Source organism: Lissotriton vulgaris, chromosome 3_1, assembly GCF_964263255.1.
Source record: "Lissotriton vulgaris chromosome 3_1, aLisVul1.2, whole genome shotgun sequence".
Lineage (NCBI taxonomy): Eukaryota > Metazoa > Chordata > Amphibia > Caudata > Salamandridae > Lissotriton > Lissotriton vulgaris.
In genome coordinates, this window is record NC_141689.1 from 857,607,767 (window position 1) to 857,635,575 (window position 27,809).

Sequence of the window (27,809 nt, forward strand, 5' to 3'; positions counted from 1 at the left end):
AGGTACCTTTTCTTGCAGAGTCTGTTAATTTCAGAATCTATCATGGTGTAGCCTCCATATTTTTGATCTTCCTTTAAATCCCTACGTTGTCCCTTCCTGAGTTCCTATCAGATGCTCATCTCACTTACGAGACAGTGTCACATTTGTCTTTTCCTTACCTTTATTCGTATCTCAAAACGACTATTCAATTTCTAGTTTTAAAATTTTACCTGAATAGAACTAGAGGCATTGGGTCTCCTTCAGGTTACTAGCTACCTCTTAAACGTTCTGGACGAGAGTCTTCCATGGCACTGATTGCTTTTTGAGGGACACAGTGTACCAGCAAGTACAAGCCAGATTTCTCTGTTCTTCTGTCTCTTGGCTATAAGTGTAGCAGAAAGAGTTGTGGAAGCTGGCAGCTGTGAGTTGGCCAAAGTCTGTGATGCATAGGCATTTGACTCTCAAAACATTTCTTATCGATATGCAATCTATATTTCGTTGGATCTCCCTGAGGGATTGAATGGTGTGAGGCCTCTGGTACAGGTTGAAACAAAGAATTCACGTCAACGTACTGAATCTTCACGCCATCTGCCTCGCCTTGCGCTGCATAGTGCAGGCTCTGTTAGAAAACACAACATCAATCCATCATCTAAACTGGCTGTGAGGAATGGGGTCCAAAATCCTGTGCATGGAGGCTCGGTTTGTGGCAATCATCCCTATTACACAAATGGAGCTGATTTACATGTGCCTGGAATGTAGTCTTGAGAAACCACTTCTATTTTTACCACCCCCTTAAGTCAAATGCCTATTGAGTCGGAGGGTAGATTATCTTTGGCTGTACAGCATTGTCTGAAAAAGCACACTCCACTGGCCTGACAGAAACACTTCAAGCATCTAACTTTGATTACTGCCTATCTTGAAAATGTGCAGGGGGGTGGGGGGGATTTGCATGGATTTTAACTGCAGCTGGATAATTGTAGCGTTTGTGTGTGCGCGGTTATTCCAAGGGGTTGTACACAGTTCTAATGTTTTTTTCTGTGGTTATGGGTAGGTAGGCTTTGTTGGTTCACTCAGAATGCATTTTATTGGAGTGGCAACACACTTTTAATACTTCACATTTGAAATGGGCAGGCAAGGATCAACATTTGCATAGTATGCACTGTAAGGATTCATATGCCCTTTACTTGCTCGATAAAGGTTTTATAGCATTTGATTTAAAATTGCTACAGCTTTTGTCAAAAAAATTATGTAAGCTCGCTCAGCATGCGTTTTGTTGGGAATTCCTATGGGTAGCTAAACACTTTGTTTTTAATGCTGATATGGATGATGTGGCACAGTTTGCACTTTAAAGATCAATATGCACTTTAGTAGCTCAGCGAAGATTTGACTACATCCTAAACTTTTTTTTGCCACAGCGGACACTATCAACTAAAACAAGGGACTATCTGCCACTGAATATATTTGTACCTTTGTTTTTTTCTTTTATTGTTTTACTTTTTGCAATTGTTTTAAGTAACCAAGTAAAACCACCAAATTTGAAACTATTACGCAAATGTTTTGCTGTTGGTAGCTTAACTGGCAAGCGCATTGAATGTGCAGGGTGATTCGCTATGCCCTGGACTTGGCAAGTTGAAACTGTGTTCTGCCTCTAGCAGAGTCGATCTGGTGCTGGAGGATGTTCATGTGCTCCACCCTAATCCATGGATGCTGAAGCTTTAGTCAGAGATTTTCTCTCTGAGTTAGCGGGTGTAATTTTGGGGGAGTGGAAGCCGTACATCAAATCTGTTTATTCCGGCCATTGGGACAAGTTTGTTTACTGGTGCCAGGGGCTAGACTTTAATCCTTTTAAGGTATGCCTTTGTGTGTTCCACACAAACATACCTGGAGTGGTAACTCCGGCAGTAACTTTCATGTTGTAGTCCCAGAGTCCAGAAATTGGAATGGTCTAGTGGTGGCAGTAGCAAAGACAGTGAGGTCCTCAAGTTATTCCTTATGCACAATCTGTCACCATGTTTCATGCACTGGAACAAGGATTAACAAAGTCCCCAAGGCTGTCCACAGGAGACTAATATGTAGCATTTGACCATTTCAGCGCAGATCATTTTCTAGGCTCAGAAAAGAATGCAGACTAAAGTCACCACGTATAGGTTGAGGCAGCACAAACACATTGAATGGGCGCTAGGTAGAGCAACAGAAGAGGACATACTACTACAGTGGAAGAAAACACACACATCTTTTTTTGCCACAAGGAAATAATTAAAATGCTGCGATTGTCTTGTTTATCACATGACTTATGCACTGCTGATAGGTTTGTGCGAGACATTTGCATATACTTTTTTTATTGCTAAGCCAGGTGACCATGGAGGTGTATAAGTTGTCCATGAACACAGCAGAGAGGATAGCGTCAAATCATAGAAGTAGCCATTGCATGATTCAAACATCCACAACATTACTCCATTAAAAACATCATGTCATTCTTATTGTATCTGACCAATATTCGTGGTAAGCATCGGTCTTGTAGCTCTGACTACGTCAGAAAATGGAGCCCAACTTGACCAAACTAGGGTTAACTTTTTTTCTTCTTTTAGAACCAATTGCCTTATCAGCAAAAGGAATCCCATTACTATTTTAAGATCTAAAAACAGTGCTAGAGTTAACAATGAAAGGAATGAGCATGATAGCAAAGGGTTTTTTTGTATGTTTTTTTTTGTTTGTGTTAATGGTGTTTCATAAGCTCTGGTTTAACTTCCCAAATAAACAAAAAATAAATACTTACATGACAAGCATAAGACGGGTTTGACTCATTTAGACTTGAGAATTATAGTCATTTCTGTTCATCATTCTCATGTTTCTGACTTATTCACTAAAAAGGATGGTAACCTTCACCCATCCTGTGGCATACTTAGTCATTTGGTTCTGCCTAACAACAAACATACTTTTGGTACATGATGGCATCTTGCGGGCGCTCTTGAAAGCACATGGAGTCTACCTAAATGATAAAGCTACCATGCAAATTGAGTACGGCGAAGTGTGTACGTATAATCCTTCTTCGGTGTTGTATAGGGTTTATGTATGGGAACTAAAGTTAAAACTATGTAGAGGATGGTTGTAGATAGTTTTCCTTTATTCATACTGTCCCTCTAACATAGTTACAAACACCAAGCCACTAGGGTTTAGATTGAGTCCCCCACTGTGTTATTATCAACATATTTCTACCTTATCAAGTGTCATCCTGGGAACTCCACCGGACATGACCTTTGTTCACTTCTAACCTCAGCAGAATTGGTCCTAACGTAGGTAGTGTGTTCATGTTAAACAAAACAAATTGGATGCACCTTACCTTTAGTGGGAATGTTAACGGGTTAGTATCCCTTTTACTCAGATGGTAAAAAATGCAATAGAGCAAAAGTAGATTTTTATGGGCCATGGTCAGCGTGGTACGGTCAGGACTTCTGAGTCATGGTATTTTCATCGTTCAAGCCCATCATTTGAACTAATTCCCTATTGAAAGTTTATCTTTCATGCGATCATAAATGGTGTACTGTTACTAAGAAAAGAGTAGTCTACTGTGTGAAATTACTCCTAGCACCAACACAGATCCCAGGGCTACTGCGCACCTTAGAGAAAAAGCATGTGTTCCCTCTATTGTCCTCTAAGCAATCTATGTTAATTGCCACCCGGCAACGTAGGGGATCCCAGGTGTGGTACTGTAGGTCGATAGTATAGAAAAAAAGGTTGGTCTTTGAGTATGTATAGTCACATATTGTTAGGCTGCGACGTAGGGAGCCACAATACATTTCTATAGAGAAGTCCAAGTGCAAGACAGGTTCTAGGAAGCATCCTGCAGTTTTGCTCACAAATTCATGAGGGATTGTTATGTCAGTCCAAAATTGTGAAATACATGCGAGGCAAGAGTTATTTAATAATTTGACAGTTCCCGCATTATCCCACTCCCTGATAAATTAAATGTTTAAGATATCCATTCACTATGCACCCTCTACTTACTCTAAACAACTGTAAGTGGCTTGCTTGTCAAACACTGCACTGCTTAAAACATAGCAATCTCAAAAAGGAGTGCCTTTGAACTCATGCTGACTCTACCGAGTCCTCTTGAAGCAATTCAGGACGAATTGGAGGAAAGCGCCGAGCAGAGGGACAATAGGTCTTTTTACAGAAATATCTGTGTTTATAGCTGTACAGCACGACGATCTGATTTCTTTTCCATTGAAACACTTCCAGAGGAACAGTCTTCTGGTCCCACAGAATTCCACAAGGAGTGTAAACCAGTTCAAAACGAAGAACCACATTGATGTTTTTCATCCTCAAGACAGCACCACCTTTTGGTTCCACCAGCATCACAAATCTTACTCATTCTTTTTTTTAAAAAAAAGACAGCTGTAAAAGTGAACAGATCTGATCTTTCCAATGGAGTTTACCTTCGAGATGTCACTCCAGAGAAGAACCTGATGCCCAGAGCAACACTATTCCAGACATCCATTGAAATCGGTGCTCAGACATGACTCCAATGCAAACTGATTTCTGAAAGGGATCAATTTAATATTGCTCTGATTGCAGGCTAGATCTTTTATATCAAGTTACTATCAAAAACTAACTGTACGCTGCACTACAGAAATTGACTGAAAAGTTGAAAGCTGGAAGAAGTAGGAGAAGTTTGAAGTGCACGAGTTTTAACCACAGTCCATCAACATGCAGTTATCCTAAGAACAGCATACTGTCAAGAGGATTTCTTATTTGAAACATATGAATACAAAGCCAGTGCTTCCCCATTTGAAACGTTGTTTTGAAGTCGGCTAAATACTGATTTGCTGCTCTTTCAAGACTAGATCCATTGCCCTTGGTTGGCATGGAATGTTAAAGCGACACTGCAAGAGCTTACATATGATATGGTTGTCATGAGTGGGAAGAAATGGAACAAGTTCCGTCCAGTGGCACCACAAAAATGAATTTAGGAGATGGCGAATGAAGAAATGCTTTATTTCTAATGTGAATATCTGCTCGTCATTGGATGTTGGAAGTGCTGCTTGTCAGCAATTTAACCCTGCCTCCTGTTGAATCATTACACATGGCTATTAGTATCCAAATTGATTTCTAAACTTGAGATGCATTTAAATGCGCTTTTTGACTAGTAGCACCTCTTTGGTCCCAAATTGATGAAGATTTCAAAGAATACAGATACTGCTAAGTATATGGGGACGGTAATAGGTTCACCCTTATATTTGCAGAGCACAGATAGTCAAAGGTAGTTTGTGTCTACCAAACAAAGCCACCAAGGTTTGCAGGAGGACACAATATCCAAGGATGTAAGGGAGGCACCACCAGGTCACAGGAAAGGAAATGTTGAGGTAGCTGTTCCTCTAAGTCCAAACAGTACCTTTTCCCTCCACCCTGCTAAGATTCAGACATTGGTGTAAGGATATTACTTAAGGCCTGTCTGCGCTTAAAAAATATTGTAGGTAGATTTTCCATTGAATTAGTTACTTCAGTTATCCACCAAGACAACAGAATAGCAACATATTCAATTTGCAAGTAGCCTCTGTTCTTGTTAACGTTACTGTGGGGAGAAGGTTCTTCTCTGTATATTTCCTCATTCTAAAACATTCTGGAGCGTTTTGTCCCATACTAAAAAGATCTCAGAATTCTCGATTGACATGTAGGCGATCAGTATTGCCGAAAGGCAACCCTACAGAAATCTTTTTCTCTTATGCAGTTAGCTTATTTCATGTTAAACCTTGATTTGAAGGATGCCTACTACCACATTACTCTTCTTAGTGAATGAAAATACCTAAGATTTATGGAGAGTGCATACCTCATCAATTAAGAAGTCACCCTCTTAGTATAAAGTCTGTTCCACAAGTGTGCACCAAATGTCTTTCTGTGGTGGCAGCGGCGGCTCATTTACTCTGCTTGTCCGTTCACTTTTGCCAAAATCTGGCCAATTAGTTGGTGATGGGAAAAATGCTTGTTTAATGCCAACCCCGACCAAGCAAACAATCTAGTTTCTCCACTATTTTAGTTTCACCATAAAGTTTTCCAAATGTTGCCGCCAGCCAGAACCGATCCAGAGTTTTCTAAGTGCTGCCCTAATTTCCAAAGTTGCTAAAGTATATCCCAAACAAGAACAGGTTCAGACATCATTTACATGACATTGTATTGACATGCAAAGTCAGCATGTCATCTAAGCCATACTTGCAGAAAATGGGAGCCACAGGCTCACTTCCGATTTCAACAGTGACACAGAACAATTGGTATTGGACTCTCCTTTTGGGTATACCACACTGGTCAGAACACTTGCCAGGGATACACAATGATCTGCTGAGCAGACATCCTCAAAAGACCTAAGAGGAAAATATAAACAATACTGCTATACAAGTTGCTTTTAAACTAAGACAATTGATGTCAATACTACACTTCCAGGTATCCTCACCCAAAGCCTGATGGAGTGCTTTTTCCCACCAAGAATCTATTTTCATTCAAGGTGAGAAACTTGCATTTAGTTCCTATGGCAATCGTTCATTTCGATTTCTTTTCCCACTCCATGGAGATGTTGTTAGTCATAAGGAAGTCTTCCTGCACATTACGACCCAAGAAGCCAAGCTGTGGGCAAAGACTTGACAGACCTGTGAAATCTTGCTTCAAGATACCTGAATTTACATGCTGAATGTATAAATTGCCTTCAAGAAGTACACCAGAATACCACAATGGTGTGCAACATTACTAAATGTATTTTTTTTGTGAAGCTTTGTATTACTCAGGATTTCAATTCCTTAAGACTTTGTTACAGTACATTTATAGAGCATGTCAACCATCTGGTTTAACCCCTTCGGTGCTCATGACGGAACGGTTCAGTCATGAGCGTCGGTTGGCCTGTGCTCATGACGGAACCGTGCCGTCATGAGTCCGTTGGCTCAATAGAACCTTCAGCACAGCGTGAAAATTCGCGCCGCGCTGAAGGGGTTAATGTACATTTCTGTCTGCTTTTAGCAGACCCCGTTATTCTATTTTTTTTGTGATTCTCTTTAATCCTTTTATTCTTGGAAGTATTATCTTCTCATCCCAGCTTGGAGTCTTTGTTCTCAGAACTACACCTTCCTTTTGTACCAATGCATCCATTTGGACTTAAGGAACTGTCATTGAAAGTGATTTTATATCAGTTAAGGCAGTGAGCTGCAGACCGTGATAACAGAGGAATCTTATGTTCGAGGCATATGAGCTGCAAATTCTACACTTTGCATTAGATCGCCACCTGGTGTTGGGCCCGGATGATTGCATGTTGGTATCGTCTTGTAAGAAGTCTTTGTAGACACGAGATAGGTGACTCCTTCCTTGGACGATAGTGCGCATGGAAAATCTGCTCCATCCTTAGATTGTTTTTACCGCCACTGGGTTAGGATGCAACTTTTCCACTCGAGTGCGAAAATCCTCTCTCTCAAAGGCTTCAACGCGCAAAACTTTCTAAAAACAGACTTTACCATTGATATACATAGACTCGACTCCATCACTTCGTTTCCGGTCGTCGACGTGGGCCGTTGGACCTACCCACGCGGTGAAGCCTACAGCTCATGGAACGGACACCATTCAAAAAATGCCCAGAGTGTGGAGCAAAATATCCACACTTCGACCATCACGAGGTGCGTAACTTGTGTTTATCACCTGAACACGACGAGTCCAGCTGCACAGCTTGTGCATCCTTTCGATCCAAGAAAACCATTCGAGATCGGAGGGCCAGTCGACGGGACATGCAGAGATCAGCTCCGGAACCGGTGGATATCTTCAATGAAGAAACATGTGTCCCCGAGGAAGATTCCGATGATCTCCAGATCGTATCTTAGGCAGACAACTCCGATGACTCCATACCATCAGTGAGTACGACTGCCCCTACTCCAGCCCCAACACCTAAACCGAAGGCAAAGGTAAAAACTCCGCCTTGGGGGCCCAGTCGCGACCGAGACATTGCTTCGAAAGCCCCGCCATCGAGCCCGGCCCGAAGAAAATATTAGAGCCTTCCGGTAGCTCCATACCGAGCAAACCGCACTTGCCGATAATACCAGCTCCCTCAGCACCGAAACCAAAAGAAGTCCCAGTTCCGAAAGACTCAGAAACCGTCAACTCCTAAAGACCAGACAGCACCAAAACCAATGAAGCCTGCTTCCACCCCAAAATCTTCGGTGCCGAAACCTACAAAGCCTGCTTCCGATGCCTCCAAGCCCTTGAACCAGGCCTCGGCTCCGAAAACAATACCTTTGGTGCCGAAAAGTACGCCAAAGGACTATACAACAACTCCTAAGACTAAAGACAAGCAAAAACCAGGCCCGGAGCTGAAAAAATCAGTGCGGAAAGCAATTTCTCAAGAAGAGCTTTTTAGACCTGATCCTTTGCAAAAAAGGATATACATAGATCCAGAAACAGGACATGTTTCCACTATGCCACATAGGAAGAGGAAGATAGATACAGCACCTTCAACCCCAGTGCCTGTCAAGAAGGACTCTGCCACATCACCTATGCACCTTTCTTCTCCTGTACTTCCTATTTCACCTTCTATTCCTTTTAACACCTCACCTCAAATTTCACCGGTTCATTTACCACAAAATTCTCCATCTCAATCCTCACCTCCACAGACACCTTCTCAGAATGAGGATGAGTATAACATAGGGGATGGGGGAGACCCAGATGAGCCCTTTCCATATCCTTCTGATATACCAGACAGGGAATATCCAAACCCACAAGATGTACCAGATATCCCTGACCACCATACATAAGCATCCAAACCATCTCCTCCTGAAGATAATATTGGGTTTGGGCATCTAATTAATAGGGCTGCCATCTATCATAATGTAACCATGCACTCAGATGAGGCAGAGGAAGATTTTTTGTTACACACTTTAGAGCAATCCCAATAAACTGTTTAAATATTACCCATGACTAAAGGGGTCATTAAGCATGCCCCAGAAGTTTTTAAAGTTCCTGTACGAGCTAGGATCATAAACCGAAGAATAGAAAAAAAAGTACAGGTCCGCTCCTGGGGATCCTGCGTACATTAAAGGTCAGCTACCCTTAGATTCCCTAGTCGTGTCAAACGTTAGGAAAAGAGCAAATTCACACACATCAGGTGAGGCACCACCTCCTGATACAGAATCAAAAATAATAGATGCTTCTGGCAAAAGGATTGCAAACAAAACAGGTGATGGACAGTTTGCCTGGGTTAGACAATGGCGATATGCAAATCAGCTCTGACCCTGTGCCCCATGGGTACAGTCCAGTCCGAACTACAAAAGCCATGTCCTTCCCAGAACGGAATCAAGCATCCGAGGACCGGACAGGTGTCGAGGTAACACCTCTCATCAGCCCGGCTAGCTTGACTCCAGTGGTGTGGAGTGCCTGGGACCCACGTCTGAGCATCCCCAGCGCACTTATGGCGGCAATTGCAAACAAAACAGGTGATGGACAGAATGTGGATCAATGTCACACATTCACCCCAGTCCAAAGATCTGGGCCCAAATCCATCGTTTTTTTGCACTCCACACCACCCTGGGTTAGACAATGGCAATATGCAAATCAGCTCTGACCCTGTGCCCCATGGGAACAGTCCAGTCCGAACTACAAAAGCCATGTCCTTCCCAGAACGGAATCAAGCATCCGAGGACCGGACCGGTTTCGAGGTAACACCTCATCAGCCCGGCTAGCTTGACTCCAGTGGTGTGGAGTGCCTGGGACCCACGTCTGAGCATCCCCAGCGCACTTATGGCGGCAATTGCAAACAAAACAGGTGATGGACAGAATGTGGATCAATGTCACACATTCACCCCAGTCCAAAGATCTGGGCCCAAATCCATCGTTTTTTTGCACTCCACACCACCCTGGGTTAGACAATGGCGATATGCAAATCAGCTCTGACCCTGTGCCCCATGGGGACATGGCTTTTGTAGTTCGGACTGGACTGTTCCCATGGGGCACAGGGTCAGAGCTGATTTGCATATCGCCATTGTCTAACCCAGGGTGGTGTGGAGTGCAAAAAAACGATGGATTTGGGCCCAGATCTTTGGACTGGGGTGAATGTGTGACATTGATCCACATTCTGTCCATCACCTGTTTTGTTTGCAATTACCGCCATAAGTGCGCTGGGGATGCTCAGACGTGGGTCCCAGGCACTCCACACCACTGGAGTCAAGCTAGCCGGGCTGTTGAGAGGTGTTACCTCGAGTCCGGTCCGGTCCTCGGATGCTTGATTCCGTTCTGGGAAGGACATGGCTTTTGTAGTTCGGACTGGACTGTTCCCATGGGGCACAGGGTCAGAGCTGATTTGCATATCGCCATTGTCTAACCCAGGGTGGTGTGGAGTGCAAAAAAACGATGGATTTGGGCCCAGATCTTTGGACTGGGGTGAATGTGTGACATTGATCCACATTCTGTCCATCACCTGTTTTGTTTGCAATTACCAAGTGCGCTGGGGATGCTCAGACGTGGGTCCCAGGCACTCCACACCACTGGAGTCAAGCTAGCCGGGCTGATGAGAGGTGTTACCTCGAGTCCGGTCCTCGGATGCTTGATTCCGTTCTGGGAAGGACATGGCTTTTGTAGTTCGGACTGGACTGTTCCCATGGGGCAAAGGGTCAGAGCTGATTTGCATATCGCCATTGTCTAACCCAGGGTGGTGTGGCGTGCAAAAAAACGATGGATTTGGGCCCAGATCTTTGGACTGGGGTGAATGTGTGACATTGATCCACATTCTGTCCATCACCTGTTTTGTTTGCAATTACCGCCATAAGTGCGCTGGGGATGCTCAGACGCGGGTCCCAGGCACTCCACACCACTGGAGTCAAGCTAGCCGGGCTGATGAGAGGTGTTACCTCGAAACCAGTCCGGTCCTCGGATGCTTGATTCCGTTCTGGGAAGGACATGGCTTTTGTAGTTCGGACTGGACTGTTCCCATGGGGCACAGGGTCAGAGCTGATTTGCATATCGCCATTGTCTAACCCAGGGTGGTGTGGAGTGCAAAAAAACAATGGATTTGGGCCCAGATCTTTGGACTGGGGTGAATGTGTGACATTGATCCACATTCTGTCCATCACCTGTTTTGTTTGCAATTACCGCCATAAGTGCGCTGGGGATGCTCAGACGTGGGTCCCAGGCACTCCACTCCACTGGAGTCAAGCTAGCCGGGCTGATGAGAGGTGTTACCTCGAAACCGGTCCGGTCCTCGGATGCTTGATTCCGTTCTGGGAAGGACATGGCTTTTGTAGTTCGGACTGGACTGTTCCCATGGGGCACAGGGTCAGAGCTGATTTGCATATCGCCATTGTCTAACCCAGGGTGGTGTGGAGTGCTAAAAAACGATGGATTTGGGCCCAGATCTTTGGACTGGGGTGAATGTGTGACATTGATCCACATTCTGTCCATCACCTGTTTTGTTTGCAATTACCGCCATAAGTGCGCTGGGGATGCTCAGACATGGGTCCCAGGCACTCCACACCACTGGAGTCATGCTAGCCGGGCTGATGAGAGGTGTTACCTCGAAACCGGTCCGGTCCTCGGATGCTTGATTCCGTTCTGGGAAGGACATGGCTTTTGTAGTTCGGACTGGACTGTTCCCATGGGGCACAGGGTCAGAGCTGATTTGCATATCGCCATTGTCTAACCCAGGGTGGTGTGGAGTGCAAAAAAAACGATGGATTTGGGCCCAGATCTTTGGACTGGGGTGAATGTGTGACATTGATCCACATTCTGTCCATCACCTGTTTTGTTTTCTGGCAAAAGGATAGCTGCACAAGCTAGCAATACATGGCGTATAGCTAACACACAAACCCTCCTCGCAAGGTACAACAGGGCTCATTATGACCAGTTAAAAACCCTTTTTACAACATCTACCTGACCAATATAAGGCACAAGCAAATGACCTTGTACAGGAGGGTAAGCTTATTTCAAATGCCTCAATCAAGTGCGCTCTTGATGTAGCAGACACTGCATCTAGAGCAATAAACACTAGCGTCCTCTTTAGAAGACATGCGTGGTTACGCATTGCAGGGTTTAGGCAAGAGGTGCAAACAACCACATTAAATCAACCATTCAGCCAACTGCAATTGTTTGGTCCAGAGGTAGACGTAGCACTTGAAAAGATGAAAAAAGACATTGATACTGCAAAATCTATGGGAGCTTTGCAGTCCACTCAACCAAGAGGGTCCTTTTGTCGCTCCTTTTATAGAGGAGGCTCCAAACAAACTGTAGCAGAAAATTCAACTTCCTTTAAAAACAATACGCAAACATCCTCTAATAAAGGATATTTTAGAGGAGGTTACAGAGGAAATAACAATAAAGGAAGAGGTCGAGGTAATAACAACAATCTATCCTTTTCCACCACTAAACAGTGACTTCCTTCAGCTCCCCCAGCAGCATATCACTCCTGTAGGGGGGAGATTAACACAGTTCCTACCTGTCTGGAATTCCATCACAACAAACAAGTGGGTAAGACAATTTATCCAGTATGGTTACTGCCTAGAACTTACAGCTACCCCTCCACACATACCCAGACCGCTTTCAATGTCCACAGAACATCTAACGCTGCTCCAACAAGAAGTTCTCTCATTGCTGCTAAAAGATGCAATAAAGCTAGTTCCGTCAAGGAACAGGGGTTTACCCCTCTACTTCCTAATACCCAAAAAGGACGGAACACTAAGACCAATTCTAGACCTGAGGCCTCTCAAGTGCTCCAATTGTTGCAACAAGGCGATTTCCTAACCACACTAGACCTCAAGGACGCCTACTTCCACATTCCCATACATCCTTCTCACAGGAAGTATCTCAGATTTGTCCTAGAAGGACAACACTATCAGTTCCAAGTCTTTCCATTCGCGGTCACAACTGCATCAAGAGTGTTTACAAAGTGCCTAGCAGTAGTAGCAGCATATCTCAGAAGACAACATATCCACATCTTCCCATACTTAGACGATTGGCTCATAAAAGCCAAATCATTCAATCAGTGTGTCCAACACACGTCTCAAACGATTCAAACACTGCACAACTTGGGGTTTACAATCAACTACACCAATTCACATCTTCAGCCCTCTCATGTACATCAATACCTAGGGGCTACCATAAACACCAATACAGCTCTAACTTCTCCCAGTCCAGCCAGGATACAGAGCATTCAAGCCTTGGTTGCAAGGTTTCAAAACCAACACTCTCTCCCAGCCAGAGTGTTCATGCAATCAATAGGCATGATGGCATCTTGCATTTTTATTGTACCATATGCAAGACTGCAAATGCGGCCACTGCAGGAATGTCTAGCACATCAGTGGATTCAGGCACAAGGACAACTAACAGACCTGGTGTTGGGGGACAGCCGCACACATCGCTCTCTGCAGTGGTGGAACACCAAAAACTTGTCCAAAGGGCGGCCGTTCCTCGAGCCAGTTCCACAGATAGTACTGACAACAGATTCATCCCTGACAGGATGGGGAGCACATCTGCTTCACCACACAACTCAGGGAAAATGGACTGCTCAACAAAAGGTGCTTCACATCAATCACCTAGAGTTGCTGGCAATTATCCTATCACTGAAGTCCTTTCAAGTGCACATACAGAACAAAGCTGTCTTATTCCGGACGGACAACATGACAGCCATGTACTACATACAAAAATAAGGAGGCACACATTCCCTGCAATTGTCCCAGCTCGCACAAAACATTTGGAGATGGGCCAGTCCATAAAACATATATCTGCTTGCAGAACACCTTCCAGGAGTTCACAATCAGATAGCCAATCTAAGTCAAGTCACCAGACACAACAGATTCACGAATGGGAACTACATCTGCAAGTACTTCAACCATTCTTTCCCAAGTGGGGTCATCCAGACATAGACCTGTGTGCCACACACGAAAACGCAAAATGCCCAACCTTCGCCGCCAGGTTTCCACACCCGTTGTCCAAGGGCAATGCGATATGGATGAACTGGTCAGGCAGATTTGCGTACGCTTTTCCGCCAATCCCATTAATACCACTAGTGGTACGCAGGCTCAGACAACAGTCTCTCAAACTGATTCTGGTAGCTCCCACATGGGCACGCCAACCGTGGTTCACTACACTGCTAGAACTTTCTCTAGTTCCACACCAAAAACTGTCTCTGACACCATCCATGCTAACGCAGAAACCATGGAGACATCAGGCATCCAGATCCAAGTCAACTGAATCTGGCAATCTGGCTCCTGAAGTCTTCGAGTTTGGTTACCTTAACCTGCCACCAGACTGTATGAATATCATTAAAGAAGCCAGAAGACCTACTACTAGAGCTTGCTATGTGGCTAAATAGAAAAAAACTGCCATTTACTGTACTAATAATCAAATTGATCCTTTGGATGCTTCCATCCAAAATATTATCTGTTACCTTCTCCATTTGCAAAGGTGTAATCTAGCATATTCATCTATACAATTACATCTTGCAGCCATTGCGGCATACCTACAAAACAGACTACAAATGTTGTTGTGTAGAGTACCAGCAATAAAAGCTTTTATGGAAGGATTAAAAATAATTATTCCTCCTAGATTACCACCTTCTCCATTGTTGAACCTAAACATTGTTCTTACCAGGCTCATGGAACCCCCTTTTGAACCTTTACACAAATGTGGACTGCAATTTCTCACATTGAAAACCGCTTTCCTCATTGCTATTACCTCTCTTAGAAGAGTTAGTGCGATTTAAGCTTTCGCTATACAGTAACCATTCTTACAATTACACCGTAACAAAGTGGTTCTAAGGACTAATCCCAAATTCCTTCCTAAAGTAATTACTCATTTTCATCTAAACCAATCTGTAGAGTTGCCAGTGTTTTTTTCAAAACCCAGACGCTGTAGCAGAAAGAGCTCTACACACACTAATGTCAAGAGCTCTTCTCCATTACGATGATAGGACAAAATCCTTTCGCAAAACAAAGCAATTATTTGTAGCTTTCTCTCCACCACTTAAAGGCAACCCTATTTCTAAATCTGGAATTGCAAGGTGGATTGTTAAATGTATACAAATATGCTATCACAAGGCAAAACGCACATTAACAGTTCCTCCTAGAGCGCACTCCACAAGCAAACTAGGAGCCTCCATGGCTTTCTTAGGAAACATTCCCCTAGAAGACATCTGCAAGGCAGTAACATTGTCTACAACACATACCTTCACTGAACACTATTGTGTTTATGTGCAAGCCAAGCAGCAAGCTGTGGTAGGCCAAGCTGTCCTCAAAACTCTCTTTCAAATTACTGCAACGGATACAGGTGACCACCGCTAGGGGAGACAATCGATGCACAGTGTAGAATCTGCAGCTCATATGCCTAGAACGGAAAATCCTACTTACCAGTATGCATCTGTTCTTGGCATGTAAAGCTGCAGAATTCTACACGCCCTCCCTCCTCCCCGGGACCTGTATCTGTTCCAGTTTTATCTTAATTAGATATACATGCATGACATCCCTTTTTTCTTTCTACTAACTCCATCATTTCCCATCATGGCGAAAAAGAATCTAAGGATGGAGCCGATGCCCATGCGCACTATCGTCCAAGGGAGGAGTCGCCTATCTCCTGACTACAAAGGCTTCTTCCAAGACCACAACAACATGCATTCATCAAAGCCCAACACCAGGTGACGATCTAATGCAAAGTGTAGACATCTGCAGCTCTACATGCCAAGAAGAGATGCATACTGGTAAGTAGCATTTTCCTTTCAAGTGCATAAGGGTGTAGAATTTATTGTGAACAAGTACATTTCCACCCAAGATTCTCACTTTTTCACATTAACGAACACCCTGAGGCCCCTTCATTTTTTACTGGACCACAAAATAAAACAGAGTGATCAGTATATGCCCTTGAACAACTACCCAAGGGGAAAGACATTTTCAAATCTTTAATTATGGATTGAGCCCTGCATAGCAGTCAGTTACGCACAATCCAGTTATTTTTCATGCTATTCCACATCTGCATTGAACATGTGGAAAGGACGTAATCTTAGACTTTTTAGGGATCACCTAAAACGTGTAAGTCTTTGAGCCAGAAGGAAGGCTTTAGTTTGTTTGTCATGTTTATGGTTTAACTATATGAGAGCTTAACGCATTGGGCGCCAAGAAGACTACACTGGCTTGAGATTAAATAAGAAAAAACAGCAGGTTCCAAGCTGCCACATGTGAAGCTCTCACTAAACGCCTCTAAAGAAAACATGGATGTAGAGGATGGCACAGTAGTTGCATTACAGCTGTCCAATATCAGTGTCATAACAGCTGTTTCTTCAAAGGTAGAACACAGGGTGGGGGGTCTAGGGAAGGAAGAATAACTGGAAAACAACAAAGAGGAAAAACCAACATTGCATTATAAGTCGCAAAAAGAAAACTTAACCACCCACCCCAGTCCTAAATAGCATGTAATACTGCATAGGATTGAGAACTCCAAAGCGATCACCACTCCACCAAGAGCATTATTCTTAAGAAGAATTCCTCTTCACACCCTCCACGATAGACATAGCTATATTGTGGTCATTAAAGATGAATTTTATGTGTATCTGAGCCTGGTGAGATTCTATAATGTCACATGATGTCGAACTTTGAAAGCCTTTATCTCGGCGCCTCCTGTCCAGAAGAATCCTTCACCTCAGTCTTATTTCTCCTTCGCCTGGCCATCTGGATGCTGAAACACCCCACTTGGAGGTCATGATCTCCCAAGAAGGTCTACTTTCTCACTGCACCAGTCATCTTGTCTTAACTACAGCTCGGACATTTCTTCTCCTTCACTGCTTTACCATCCACCGGATGGCTCCCTTTCAATGCAAGGGTCATCCACCTTCCTACCAGTTGCTATCGTCAGTGTTGCTGTCCTGTAGACCTCTGTGCCCCAAGTATGTCCCCAGACGGATTGAAGCACACGGGCATTCTGGTGTCTACAGAATAACTCGAATTCTGCATGTTGTGCAACTTATTTCCTCCTCATAGCCACAAAACGTTGCTTTAAGGAGGGTGGAGATTCTTTACTTAAATGCTTCATACTGCTGATGGAAAACCTGTTTAACTTCAGCTTCTGATTAGCATTTGGTTCTCTTGCCAGTTCACCTGGATTAAGAGGTAAAAACACATTCCTAATGACTATTTTTAAACACAGATTCGTCATTTTAGAATATTCTCCCAGGGCGAGACGGGATCTGGAGATTTTTCTTAGCAGTGCTCCTATGCGCTACTAGGTGGGACCATGCGATAATGCATTGGCTCTAATTCACCCGGGTAGTGATAACGTTGATCCACATATAAGTGCTACCCTGTGGTATGTAGTGGGTTCCTTTCTTCCCGTTCCTTCCATTGCAGATTTGAAGCTCTGCTCCCGAATTTGTCAGTTTACATATGGCTTCTAAACTTGTCGGTGTGCTAGGGAACAATGTCTTCACAAAACAAGCATTTACAGTGCAATGGTCTCGTCTTTATTAAAGTTAGAGCTATTGGCATTGCAAATGTAATTTTTTTCATTTATTGTTTTTTTTTTTTAAACCGATAAATATATGGTATTGTCATTTACAATGGCAATAGGTAAGCATTAGAGAGTAGTAGATAGTAATAGCTTAATCTCTCGCAAATGCGAGACCTATTGCATTTGCACACACACACTCACACAGCCACACACACACCCCACACACAGAGCCACACATACACACAGAGCCCCCCCACACACACACAGCCACACACACAGAGCCACACACACACACGCTATCTCTAAAGTAATTAAAGTGAAATGCTGATCTTCTATACCTAGTTTTGTCATTTGTTTTATATCTCGCATTGACGTACATGCACTCTGTATTGTCAGAACTATCTCCAGCTAAGACCAATCAACTGTTTTACATGCTTATATTCTTTCACATGCGGTACTACTCAAATAGATTATACTACATATTTGTGATAGGCCATACCCGTGTATGTTTTACCCAACCATGTTTATTTTATGTATCCACCCTTGCTCCATTTTTTGCAATAGATTTTAAAAGTAAATTAATTGTATGTAATTTTAGTTGTACTTTTAAGCTCAAATTGACCGAAATAAAGATATTACTGACTGACTGCTAAAAATCAACAAAGGGATTAGATACCAAATGTTTACAGTTTTTAAGAGTTTTTAAGAGTTGCACAAAACATGTATTACACAGACCATTGAATTAATCAATATTTCGACCCTTAAATTGTGAAATTTTCAGTTACACATGCCATGATTGAAACTGGGCTCGCCAGGTCACAATCCCCCCAGCACAAAAGGCGGACATTGAGATGGGGAGAGAGAATTCAGAGGGGGGCTGGTGAAAACAATCCGGCTAAATAAACTGGGGGTGCGGACTAACATTAAGAGTGCAGAAGAAGGCCAACGGGGCTGGTGCAGTGAGACAAGGCTAGGGGGGCAGACACGGGTAAGAAAAATACGCGGCATCTGGTGCAGCTCGCTGTCAAGACGGAGTGAATATACACATGGGAAAAAAATACTGGGGATTACTTTTCCACCCAAAATAAGCCTGCGTCCATAATACATTCATACACTACCCACCGCTCTCCACAACGGGGGTCGGCAAACGCCACAGCAGAGGCACGCTGCTTTTAGCACTAAACGGCAAAGCGGTGTGTGTGTGTGTGTGTGTGTGTGTGTGTGTGTGTGAACGGGTCGGCCTAGCCCGCGGAACTCTGTAGTAAATAGGCAGGTCCACATGGTGGGGGTGGAGTAAAGCCAGTGGCAGGGTGTCTGGCTAGTCGTGCCTGTAGTGGGAGCAGTGCCGGCGGCCAGCAGTGCCTGCAGGGGTCTGGAGAGCCTCAATCAATTAGAGTACTTGTAGAGCGCGCTACTCACCTGTGAGGGTCTCAAGGCGCTGAGGGAAGGGGGTACTGCTACTGCTCGAAGAGCCATGTCTTGAGGAGTCCTCTGAAGGCGAGTAGGTCTTGGGTTTGCCGTGTGTGGGTAGGGAGGGTGTTCCAGGTCACAATCAGGGAACAGAGGCAAGAAAAAACGAGCACAATCAGGGGGACAGAGGCAAGAAAAACTGGCACAATCAGGGAACAGAGGCAAGAAAAATGAGCACAATCAGGGAACAGAGGCAAGAAAAGCGAGCACAACCAGGGAACAGAGGCAAGAAAAATGAGCACAATCAGGGAACAGAGGCAAGAAAAACAAGCACAACCAGGGGGCTGAGGCAAGAAAAACAAGCACAACCAGGGAACAGAGGCAAGAAAAGCGAGCACAGCCAGGGAACAGAGGCAAGAAAAATGAGCACAACCAGGGAACAGAGGCAAGAAAAGCGAGCACAACCAGGGAACAGAGGCAAGAAAAATGAGCACAATCTGGGAACAGAGGCAAGAAAAACGAGCACAACCAGGGAACAGAGGCAAGAAAAGCGACCACAACCAGGTAACCGAGGCAAGAAAAACTAGCACAACCAGGGAGCAGAGGCAAGAAAAGCAAGCACAACCAGGGAACTGAGGCAAGAAAAACGATCACAACCAGGAAACCAGAGGCAAGAAAAACGATCACAACCAGGGAACAGAGGCAAGAAAAACGAGCACAACCAGGGGGCAGAGGCAAGAAAAAACTAGCACAACCAGAGAAAAGAGGCATGAAAACGAGCACAACCAGGGAACAGAGGCAAGAAAAACGAGCGCAAGAAAAACGAGCACAGCCAGGGAACAGAGGCAAGAAAAGCGAGCACAACCAGGGAACAGAGGCAAGAAAAGCGAGCACAAGAAAAGCAAGCACAACCAGGGGGCAGAGGCAAGAAAAAACGAGCACAATCAGGGAACAGTGGCAAGAAAACAAGCACAATCGGGTAACAGAGGCAAGAAAAACGATCACAATCAGGGGGCAGAAGGCAATAAAACTGGCACAATCAGGGAACAGAGGCAAGAAAAACGAGCACAAACAGGGGCAAGAAATCAGGGAACAGAGGCAAGAAGAAAGCACAACCAGGGGGCAGAGGCAAGAAAAGCGGGCACAACCACCACTCAACTCCATTCACCTACTGACTCCATCCACCCACCGACTCATGCATCCACTGACTCCCTCCACCCAACCACCAATAAACTCCATTTACCCACTAACGTATGCATCCACTGACTCCATCCACCCACCAACTCATGTATCCACTGACTTCACCACCCAACCACCACTCAACTCCATCCACCCAACCACCACTGAACTTTATCCACCCAACCACCACTGAACTCCTTCCACCCACTGACTCCATCCACTGCATAGATTTAAACGATTAGCAGGTGCACATTAGGGGCAAAGTCAAAACACACAGATTGATATAACGCGGATCTGTCCTTGGAGAAACAGGGTGCAGTTGGAGCCACTTCCAGGATGACACAGCTATCCCCAAGCCCCCTGAGGAGGCGCAAGGAATGTCTCTGTAGCGGAGGAGGGTAAGAGTAGAAGAATGCGCCACGAGCTTACAGCGAAAAGAGAACGTCACAGAGACCTCTTCTCCAATGGCTGGCCGCCATTTAGGAGGCCAGCCAATGGAGAAGAGGGGCAGGCATTAACCTCGCTAAGAGAATGACACCCATCCAACTTAAGTTTTGCGACACCATTCATGCCATCTTAGTGTCCCACGAAGCCAAGAGGTGCTTCTGCTGGGTTACTGACTGCAGGTTTGCCCTAGACATAAGCCAGGTCCTCTGGATCTGCCCCCAGATCCGGACTGATGCTGTCACCGATGCCTCCGTCCTCCCCTCCTCTGTACCATCTGGCACCATCCCCGGTACCACCAGAGCTGCTGGACGACGAGCTGATTGCTATCCCGGACCCAGTGCAACACCAACACCACTCTACGTCTCTATCGGCACAGTCCAGGCCCTAACATCCCCCTGGACTTTCCACACATTGACATTCCTGACGGGGAGGGATGATGAGGCCATGATGTGCTTGACAGCAGAGGTCCTCGACTGGCAGCTGTCGAAGTCAAGATCAATGTCCTGACAAAGATGCTTCACCCAGAAGGGGGTTTTTGTGAACCCTTGCTCCCCTTCAACGAAAGCCTCTCTGACATTCTCATGGAACCCTTGGCTAAACTTTGCACAGGTGTTCCTGTGCACTGCATGATTGCCCAATTCCACTGTACTGTCTGCGGTGATCCAGTCTTGCTTTCCCTGCACCCCTCCTGAGAGCCTGGTGGTGCAGGCCTCAACAGCAAAGGTTATATGGAGCGTGTTTCCTACCTCAACACCGGATAGGGAATCCAGCTGTGCCCAGACCAGTAGCCTGCCCTTTCAAGGATAGAACTGTGGAGCTCAAAGGGGATGCAAGAGCCAGTCCCAGCATGTTCCCCAGTCCACTGCCCCACCCTGCATGCCTCTTTAGTGCCCCTCTGCTCATTACTGCCATCCCGTTGGTGACAGAATCAACACCACCTGCCCCAATGGTGGTTCAATTGCATTCAACAATTGGGCGCTTCTGATAGTGCAGAAGGGTAAACCTTACCATTTGTGGATACCCCTAAGCCCCTCCCACCATCCAAAGACCATCGTTCCTTACTCCGTCAAAAGTGCAGGTGCTTTTAGCCATAGTAGCCTTCGAGAGGGTCCTGCACCAGAAATGGGGCCGGGTTTTTATTTGAGCTACTTCTGGTGCCGAAAAAGAATGGAGGTCTACGCCTTATACTAGATCTGCGCCCTCTCAATGCCTTCCTGAAAAAAGACAAGTTCAAGATGCTCATGTTGGTTCTGGTTCTGGTTCGAACTACACTGGAGACTTGATGGTAAGCTGCAGGACGTGTATTTCCACATCCTGCTGGCCACAGGAGTTACCTGTGGTACACTGTGAGCCCCAAATAATAGCAGTTCACTGTGCTCCCCTTTGGCTTCACCAGTGCTCTTTTATTGTTCATGAAAGTGATGGTGGTATTTGCATCCCATTTACAGAAGTTACGGGCTCCAGTCTTCCCCTATCTCAATGACTGGCTGTTGAAGGCAGACTCACAGCATTTATAGACAGTACATTTCCCATTAAAATGGCCAAAAACTTTAACTACTAACATAACGTTTTACTGATAAAACGATATGGTGCATTAGCAAAGATCTGTGAAAATTGTGTGTCAGCAAACTTAGTTATTATTTGCACATCACCAGGTAAAGTTTTTTGATTTGTTTTCATCGTATTAAAATAATTTTTCATTTCACAGAATTAAAAAAATGGGCTTTTATGACTACTGAAATATATTTTGAAATGTTTGTTCAGCTCACGTATTAGCTATTCAAATATTTTAGGGAAAAAGCCTAACATTCTAAAGCCTATCATTTCCCACTATTTGTTCAGTACATCAGATAGTTCACTTTTCAGAAAGAAAAGTAATTGTAAGAAGACTTAAACTGACTTCGGACCTCTGTCTCTGAACAGAGAGCAAATTTGACAAGAAAGAAACCAGATTTAAAGGCATCTTTATTGCACCTTCACTTTCTGAGTGACAGAACACCTGGTCTTTATCAGCTCTCCAGAACGGGCGAGTAGGCCTCAAATATGGCTCGCCCTGATTAAATTTGACTTTACGTAGCAAGTGAGGTAGTGGATTTCTCATGGCCCAAGACCCCTTTCCTTTCCCCAGATAGAGTTAAAAGGTGGTGACAGGTGCATCACTCCTGGGTTGTGCGGCCATTTGGGAGCGGTAGAGATAAGGACTCTTGTCTCCTGCGTAATCTCTACTCCACTTCAACTTATTGGAGTTGAGAGCTATTCATTTGCCATTGAAAGCCTTCCTCTCATCCATCAAAAGTCAGGCTGCAACAAACAGGGCGGGGTGGGGTCGTGGAATCTGTGTCAGGAGTCGCTCCGCCTCTAGACATGGCAGGAACTTCAGGAAAATGTTCTGGTTGTACAACACCTAGAGGGATCTCTGTATGCCATGACATACAAACTCAGCTACCTGCCTCGCAGATCACAAATGCTGCCTATATCCAGAGGTGGTATAAAATCTCTTCTGAGCCAGGGGAGAACCTGTTCTCAATCTGTTTGCCACAGTCAAGAAAGCTCAATGTCAGCACTTCTGCGTGCTGGAGGTTCCAAAGTGACTCACTGGGAGACGCGTTCCAACTCAAATGGAACCTGGGACTCCTGTGCGCCTTTCTGCTGATGCCACTTCTCCCCAAGGTTCTCAAGAAGATCAGGACCAGCTGGGCCCTAGTCATCACTGTGGACGGAGAGGATTGTATCCAAAAGTCCTGAGCATGAGGATCTCCTGTCACAGCAACAGGGTTCAGTCCTACACCTGAGCCTGTGAATGCTCCACCTTCGTGCGTGGTGACAGTTGAGAGTTGTCACTCTCCTGAAGTTTGTAATGCCATCAGGGTAGCCAGAAGTCCCTCCTCTAAAACTGTTAACACCTTCTGTTGGGATAAGTTTGTGGCTGTTGTAATTTGCGGTTAAATAGTCTACACCAGAAAAGACGTTACTAAAGGTAAGTAATGTGTCTATTGAGTCGGTCCTAGCTGACTGTTTTAAATTACAGGTGGATGGGCAGGAAATAGAGAGATCTCTCTCAAAGCTGTGCAAGTCTATTTCGCGCACCCACAGGGAAAGTGAAAAAGTTTAAGCTTTTGTTTTTGTTAGTCTAATTTAGGAATTCAGTTACTTTCTGCAGCTGATATGTATAGTGTTTCATACATAGTTTCCTTTTTGTTATGAGCAAGGAAAGCATTGTATGACAAATACTCTGATAAAGGACACTTTGTGGAGCGCTTGTTGTAGGAAAGTGTACTTAAACACACCCATGCTTGATACCCACATTTTCTAAAGCTATGACAAAAAAGGGAACTGTTCAGCCTCAAAACTAAATGGCGGTGAATGTACTGCAGTGCATCTATAATCATTAAAGCCCAAAATATTATTTTTTCCTGCTGTGGTCACCGTGGTTGCCGTACTGCTTTCAGATGGAGTATTACTGTCTTCTATAGGAATGGCACCGCTGAACAAGCCTTTTTAGGAAATCGTAGCACAAAACTGCTTTATTCTGCTAAACCTAAGAGTAGGACTTGCAGGCTAAGTTGCTTATAAAATTTTAATGCCATGATGTGTTTTGTTGCATGATAGAGATCTGAAGCAACAGTGGTCCTTTTTCTCTAAGAACGTTTACTGTACTGTTAAGAAGGAAGGATGCAATTTATGAATATTTGCCACAGTGTGTAATTTATCAATTATTGTAATTTGTTTAAGAATGTAAACACAATTCTAATTGGATTGATGGATTATAAGGCAGCCTATTAAGGAGAGCCGACAACAAAGGATTGAGGTTGCTTTGCAATTGGCATTTAGTTGTCTTAAGTTTTCACATTTTATGTACAAAAGGGTAATACTAAGCATATTCCAGACAGCAACGCTATTTTGTTATTACTGCTCTTCACTATCAAAGTATATCCCTTGCTAGGAGAAGATTTGTAAACTTGAGTAGTTGGATTGTTTGCATTTCACATCAACTTGTTGTTCTTATAATGCCGCTTTGCAGGCTTATATACTGAAATGTTTTCCTGCTCTTTTCAGAGTTATTCTGCAATCGAGTGTGCAGAGGAGTAAACCTTTAAGTGGCAGTACAGTGGTTGCTAAAAGAACAACCAGATCTGCTGTGGGAGATGGCAGCCTGAGAGGGTAAGAACTCTTTCTTATAATAACAAGACACTGTTCACTTATGTTCAAAGTACTGTGCTCTCTTGATGTGCATATACTAGTTAAAGCACAAGTGCTACATATGTTTAGCTTTTATTAGTTGATATTAAAATGTTTTCAACCCAAACCAACAAATGTGTTATTAAATCGCAATGGCACAAACCTAGCAGTTTCCAGAATTATCTGATTTGACACTCAACTACTTTTGGAAAAGTTAAATTTGCCTTTTAACCAATCATTTATTTCACATTGTAATATTAAATGAAAGAAGTACAACGATTAAAATCGCCCATAAAGCCAGTGAGTAATTTCAAGTTTTGATTCAAGGTGATTCTAGGCTTTGACTTGGGAGTACAATCACAAGTCCCCCTTAATTGTTTTCCATTGAACTGTGGTGGATGGAAACTAATCCTTGAAGCAGCCTAATGTGATCAATTGATGCCATGAATTTTGACTAGTGACCTAATGCACACTTTCTTCCTTCCAAAACGCAGACAATCTTTAAATGCTAAGTTAACCAGATCACTATGCAACTTGCATGTATTGGATAGTGACCAGGATCCCAACCAGAACAGGGCAAAGTCAGGTTGTAAACCCCTGAGTCCTTCAAGCAAGCAGCAGAACATTGCAAACACTTACAATCTTGGAAGTCACAACCCTCAAAGAATGGCCAGAGATGCCGGCTGGTCTCACTCGGTACGATATTTAAGTCGCTCGCATCCAGTAAGTGCTTGCTTCTCTTAACAATTGCATTTATTCTCATTTAGAATGCCCAGTCTCACTGAGATGCTTTATGATGGGTTGTGGGAGCATGGACACAAGTTAATCTTCATGTGTGGTCAAAACGAGCATTGAATGCAAGGAGTTTTGGGAGCAGGGAGGTTTGTTTCTGACCCCTGATCACAAACTCATTTGATCCATTAGCTGACTGGCCCTAACAAGAAAGCTTTTTAGCAGCAGTCCCCTCTTTAAAAAAACCATGGAAACTGCTTTGATGTGCCAGAGCTCTCTGTAATCTGATTCCCTTTTATTTAAAAGCCCTATGCAAAATTTGCCTTTTATCATTCTTTCTACTTTTCCCACAGCCTGATTCCTCAGAGGGAGAGGAGGAAAAGGATTGCTTTACACCAAATGCGCTTAATGAAATTATGGTACTCTCAATCCTCTGCTGCTTCTTGCCTGAAAAATTGTACTTCAACGTTTGCTCTGCTCTGCATAATCCATCCTCTCTGTGCTGCTTTAGAACTAATACAGCATTGTCTTAAAACAGAACACATCTCTGTCCTTTGTGCACTCCATTGTTTATTTTTTGCTTGGCTAATTCAGTAGACGTTATTTTATATTTTTGATCGTTTTGTGTGTGATTTTCCTAAATGTCTGTCCTCATAATAACTTTACTTGGCATTAAAATACATTTTATCATTTCAACAGTCACTCCGTTCCGAGGACTAGAGCTGTGTTACGTTAAACTCCAGTGCCCACAGCTGGAGATGCTGGGCAAAGAAGTTCTCTACTTAATCCACAGACTTTAAAAGCCATCGGGCAATGGACTGCTTTGAATGGGGATGTCCTGGGATGCCCCTTCGGCAATTGCCATATAAAGTTCCGTTTGCTGAAAACAGACTTGTGGTCTTCTCCTAGATCAGCATCCTAAAATAGGACTATCTGCATTTGTGCTGCGGAATGGCGGGATGTCTTTAAACTGGTGTAAATAGAAATGCCTTCATTGTCAAGAAGGGTTGATGATTTGTTGGATGAATGTGGTGCGCAATTGCGAAGGCAATCGTTCCTGTCTTGTAACCCAGTGAAATGGGTTAGAAAAGAATGATTTTTATACATATACATATTTTTTTATCTGTTAATCAAATAGCCTTCATCTGCCACCAATATATAATTACTTTGTAAATAGCACTTGTACCTTTAATGTTATGGCAAAATTACGCTTCTTTTTTTAATACAGATGTGTTGTATGGTTTAACAGATAGTATGTTGCTTATTTAAGACATTCCTCCTCATATTGTGAGAGAAAAAATCAGTTTTGTGGAACTCAAGCGACAGGTTTTGAAAAGTGATCAATTCTTGTAAAGGAGGAGTTCTAAAGCATACCGTTCAAAGACCAAATTTTGAGTGACTGAAGGAATGTGTCAGACAGCAACATGCCACCACAGTAGCCTTGCCATCAAAATGATTAATTCAAACCAAAGTGGGAACAATGCTGTGTGTGAGGTAGCAATACACAATCTGCTCAAGGAACAGAATGAATGTATAGGCCATATTAATTTGTGATGCTTTTCTCCTTCAACAAATGGATGCAGTTCTATAAAAGTAACATGGTTGTGACTGGAAAGCCGCCTAAATTCACTTTATTGACTTTAGGGACAGATCTAGAAATTGACCTGAGATATATTCCTTGGCTTTTGACTTGGAGCTGTTGTGGTCCTACTTCTCTGACTGACTTAGAAGACAGGAGATCTCGAATACTTATGAAAGTACACGTTCGTGTCTGTTGAAGCAGCACCTTTTTCCTGCTCTAGTCCGCTCTTTTTGGACACTCTGAAGTTCCCTCATGTCCCACAAATACAACAATGATAAAGACTGTATCTGAAGTCAAGCAAAGAAGATCATATTGAGAATTTGAGGAAGAACCAGAAAAGAGAAAATGCTTGGTTGACCGTAAGAAAAAATTAAGAACCGCTGCTTACCACTGTACTTGCTTGGAAAATACACAATAATATCAAAGTTAACAGGTTTTGAGGTGCCTGTTAGTCCACAATAAAGCAAGATTCAGGCTTTGACTGATGATTTATTAGCAAGCTTCTCAAAGTCTCAAGCATTTTGTGTTTTTTCTATCTTTTCACTACCTGCTAAAATAAATCCAAAGAAAAATATTGGTCATGCATGGGGATATGAAGCTTTTAAATTCTTTCCTCAGATAGTATATGTATGCTCCTTATACTTTTCCATACTTAACATTTTTTGCCAATTTACATTGTTGTTTCCTAAGCAAATTCGAATTTTTTTAAAATTCGGACTTGCTTTAATTATAATGATTTAATTATAAGGAGTTAATATTGTAACTGGTTTGTACATCGACTATATACATGCATTGCTTATTCATGCAATCTAGTGCCTGCATTCGTATTATCCGTATTAGTGAAAATTAAGGCCTTTTTGGA

The 27,809-nt window shown here is 43.7% G+C and overlaps 1 protein-coding gene across 6 annotated transcripts in view; it reads left to right on the plus strand.

The window, feature by feature from the left end:
* CDC14B (cell division cycle 14B) overlaps positions 1 to 27,362 on the plus strand; it is a 420,083-nt gene extending 392,721 nt beyond the window's left edge. The window contains exons 13-16 of one of the 6 annotated variants that reach the window (XM_086961162.1): positions 24,511 to 24,615; positions 25,128 to 25,356; positions 25,719 to 25,784; positions 26,065 to 27,362. In XM_086961162.1, coding sequence (XP_086817288.1) covers positions 24,511 to 24,615; positions 25,128 to 25,356; positions 25,719 to 25,784; positions 26,065 to 26,085 — 421 coding nt within the window. In that variant the 3' untranslated portion in view covers positions 26,086 to 27,362. The other 5 variants (XM_086961163.1, XM_086961165.1, XM_086961166.1 and 2 more) reach the window with 5 other exon arrangements.
* The last annotated feature ends 447 nt before the right edge of the window (positions 27,363 to 27,809 follow it).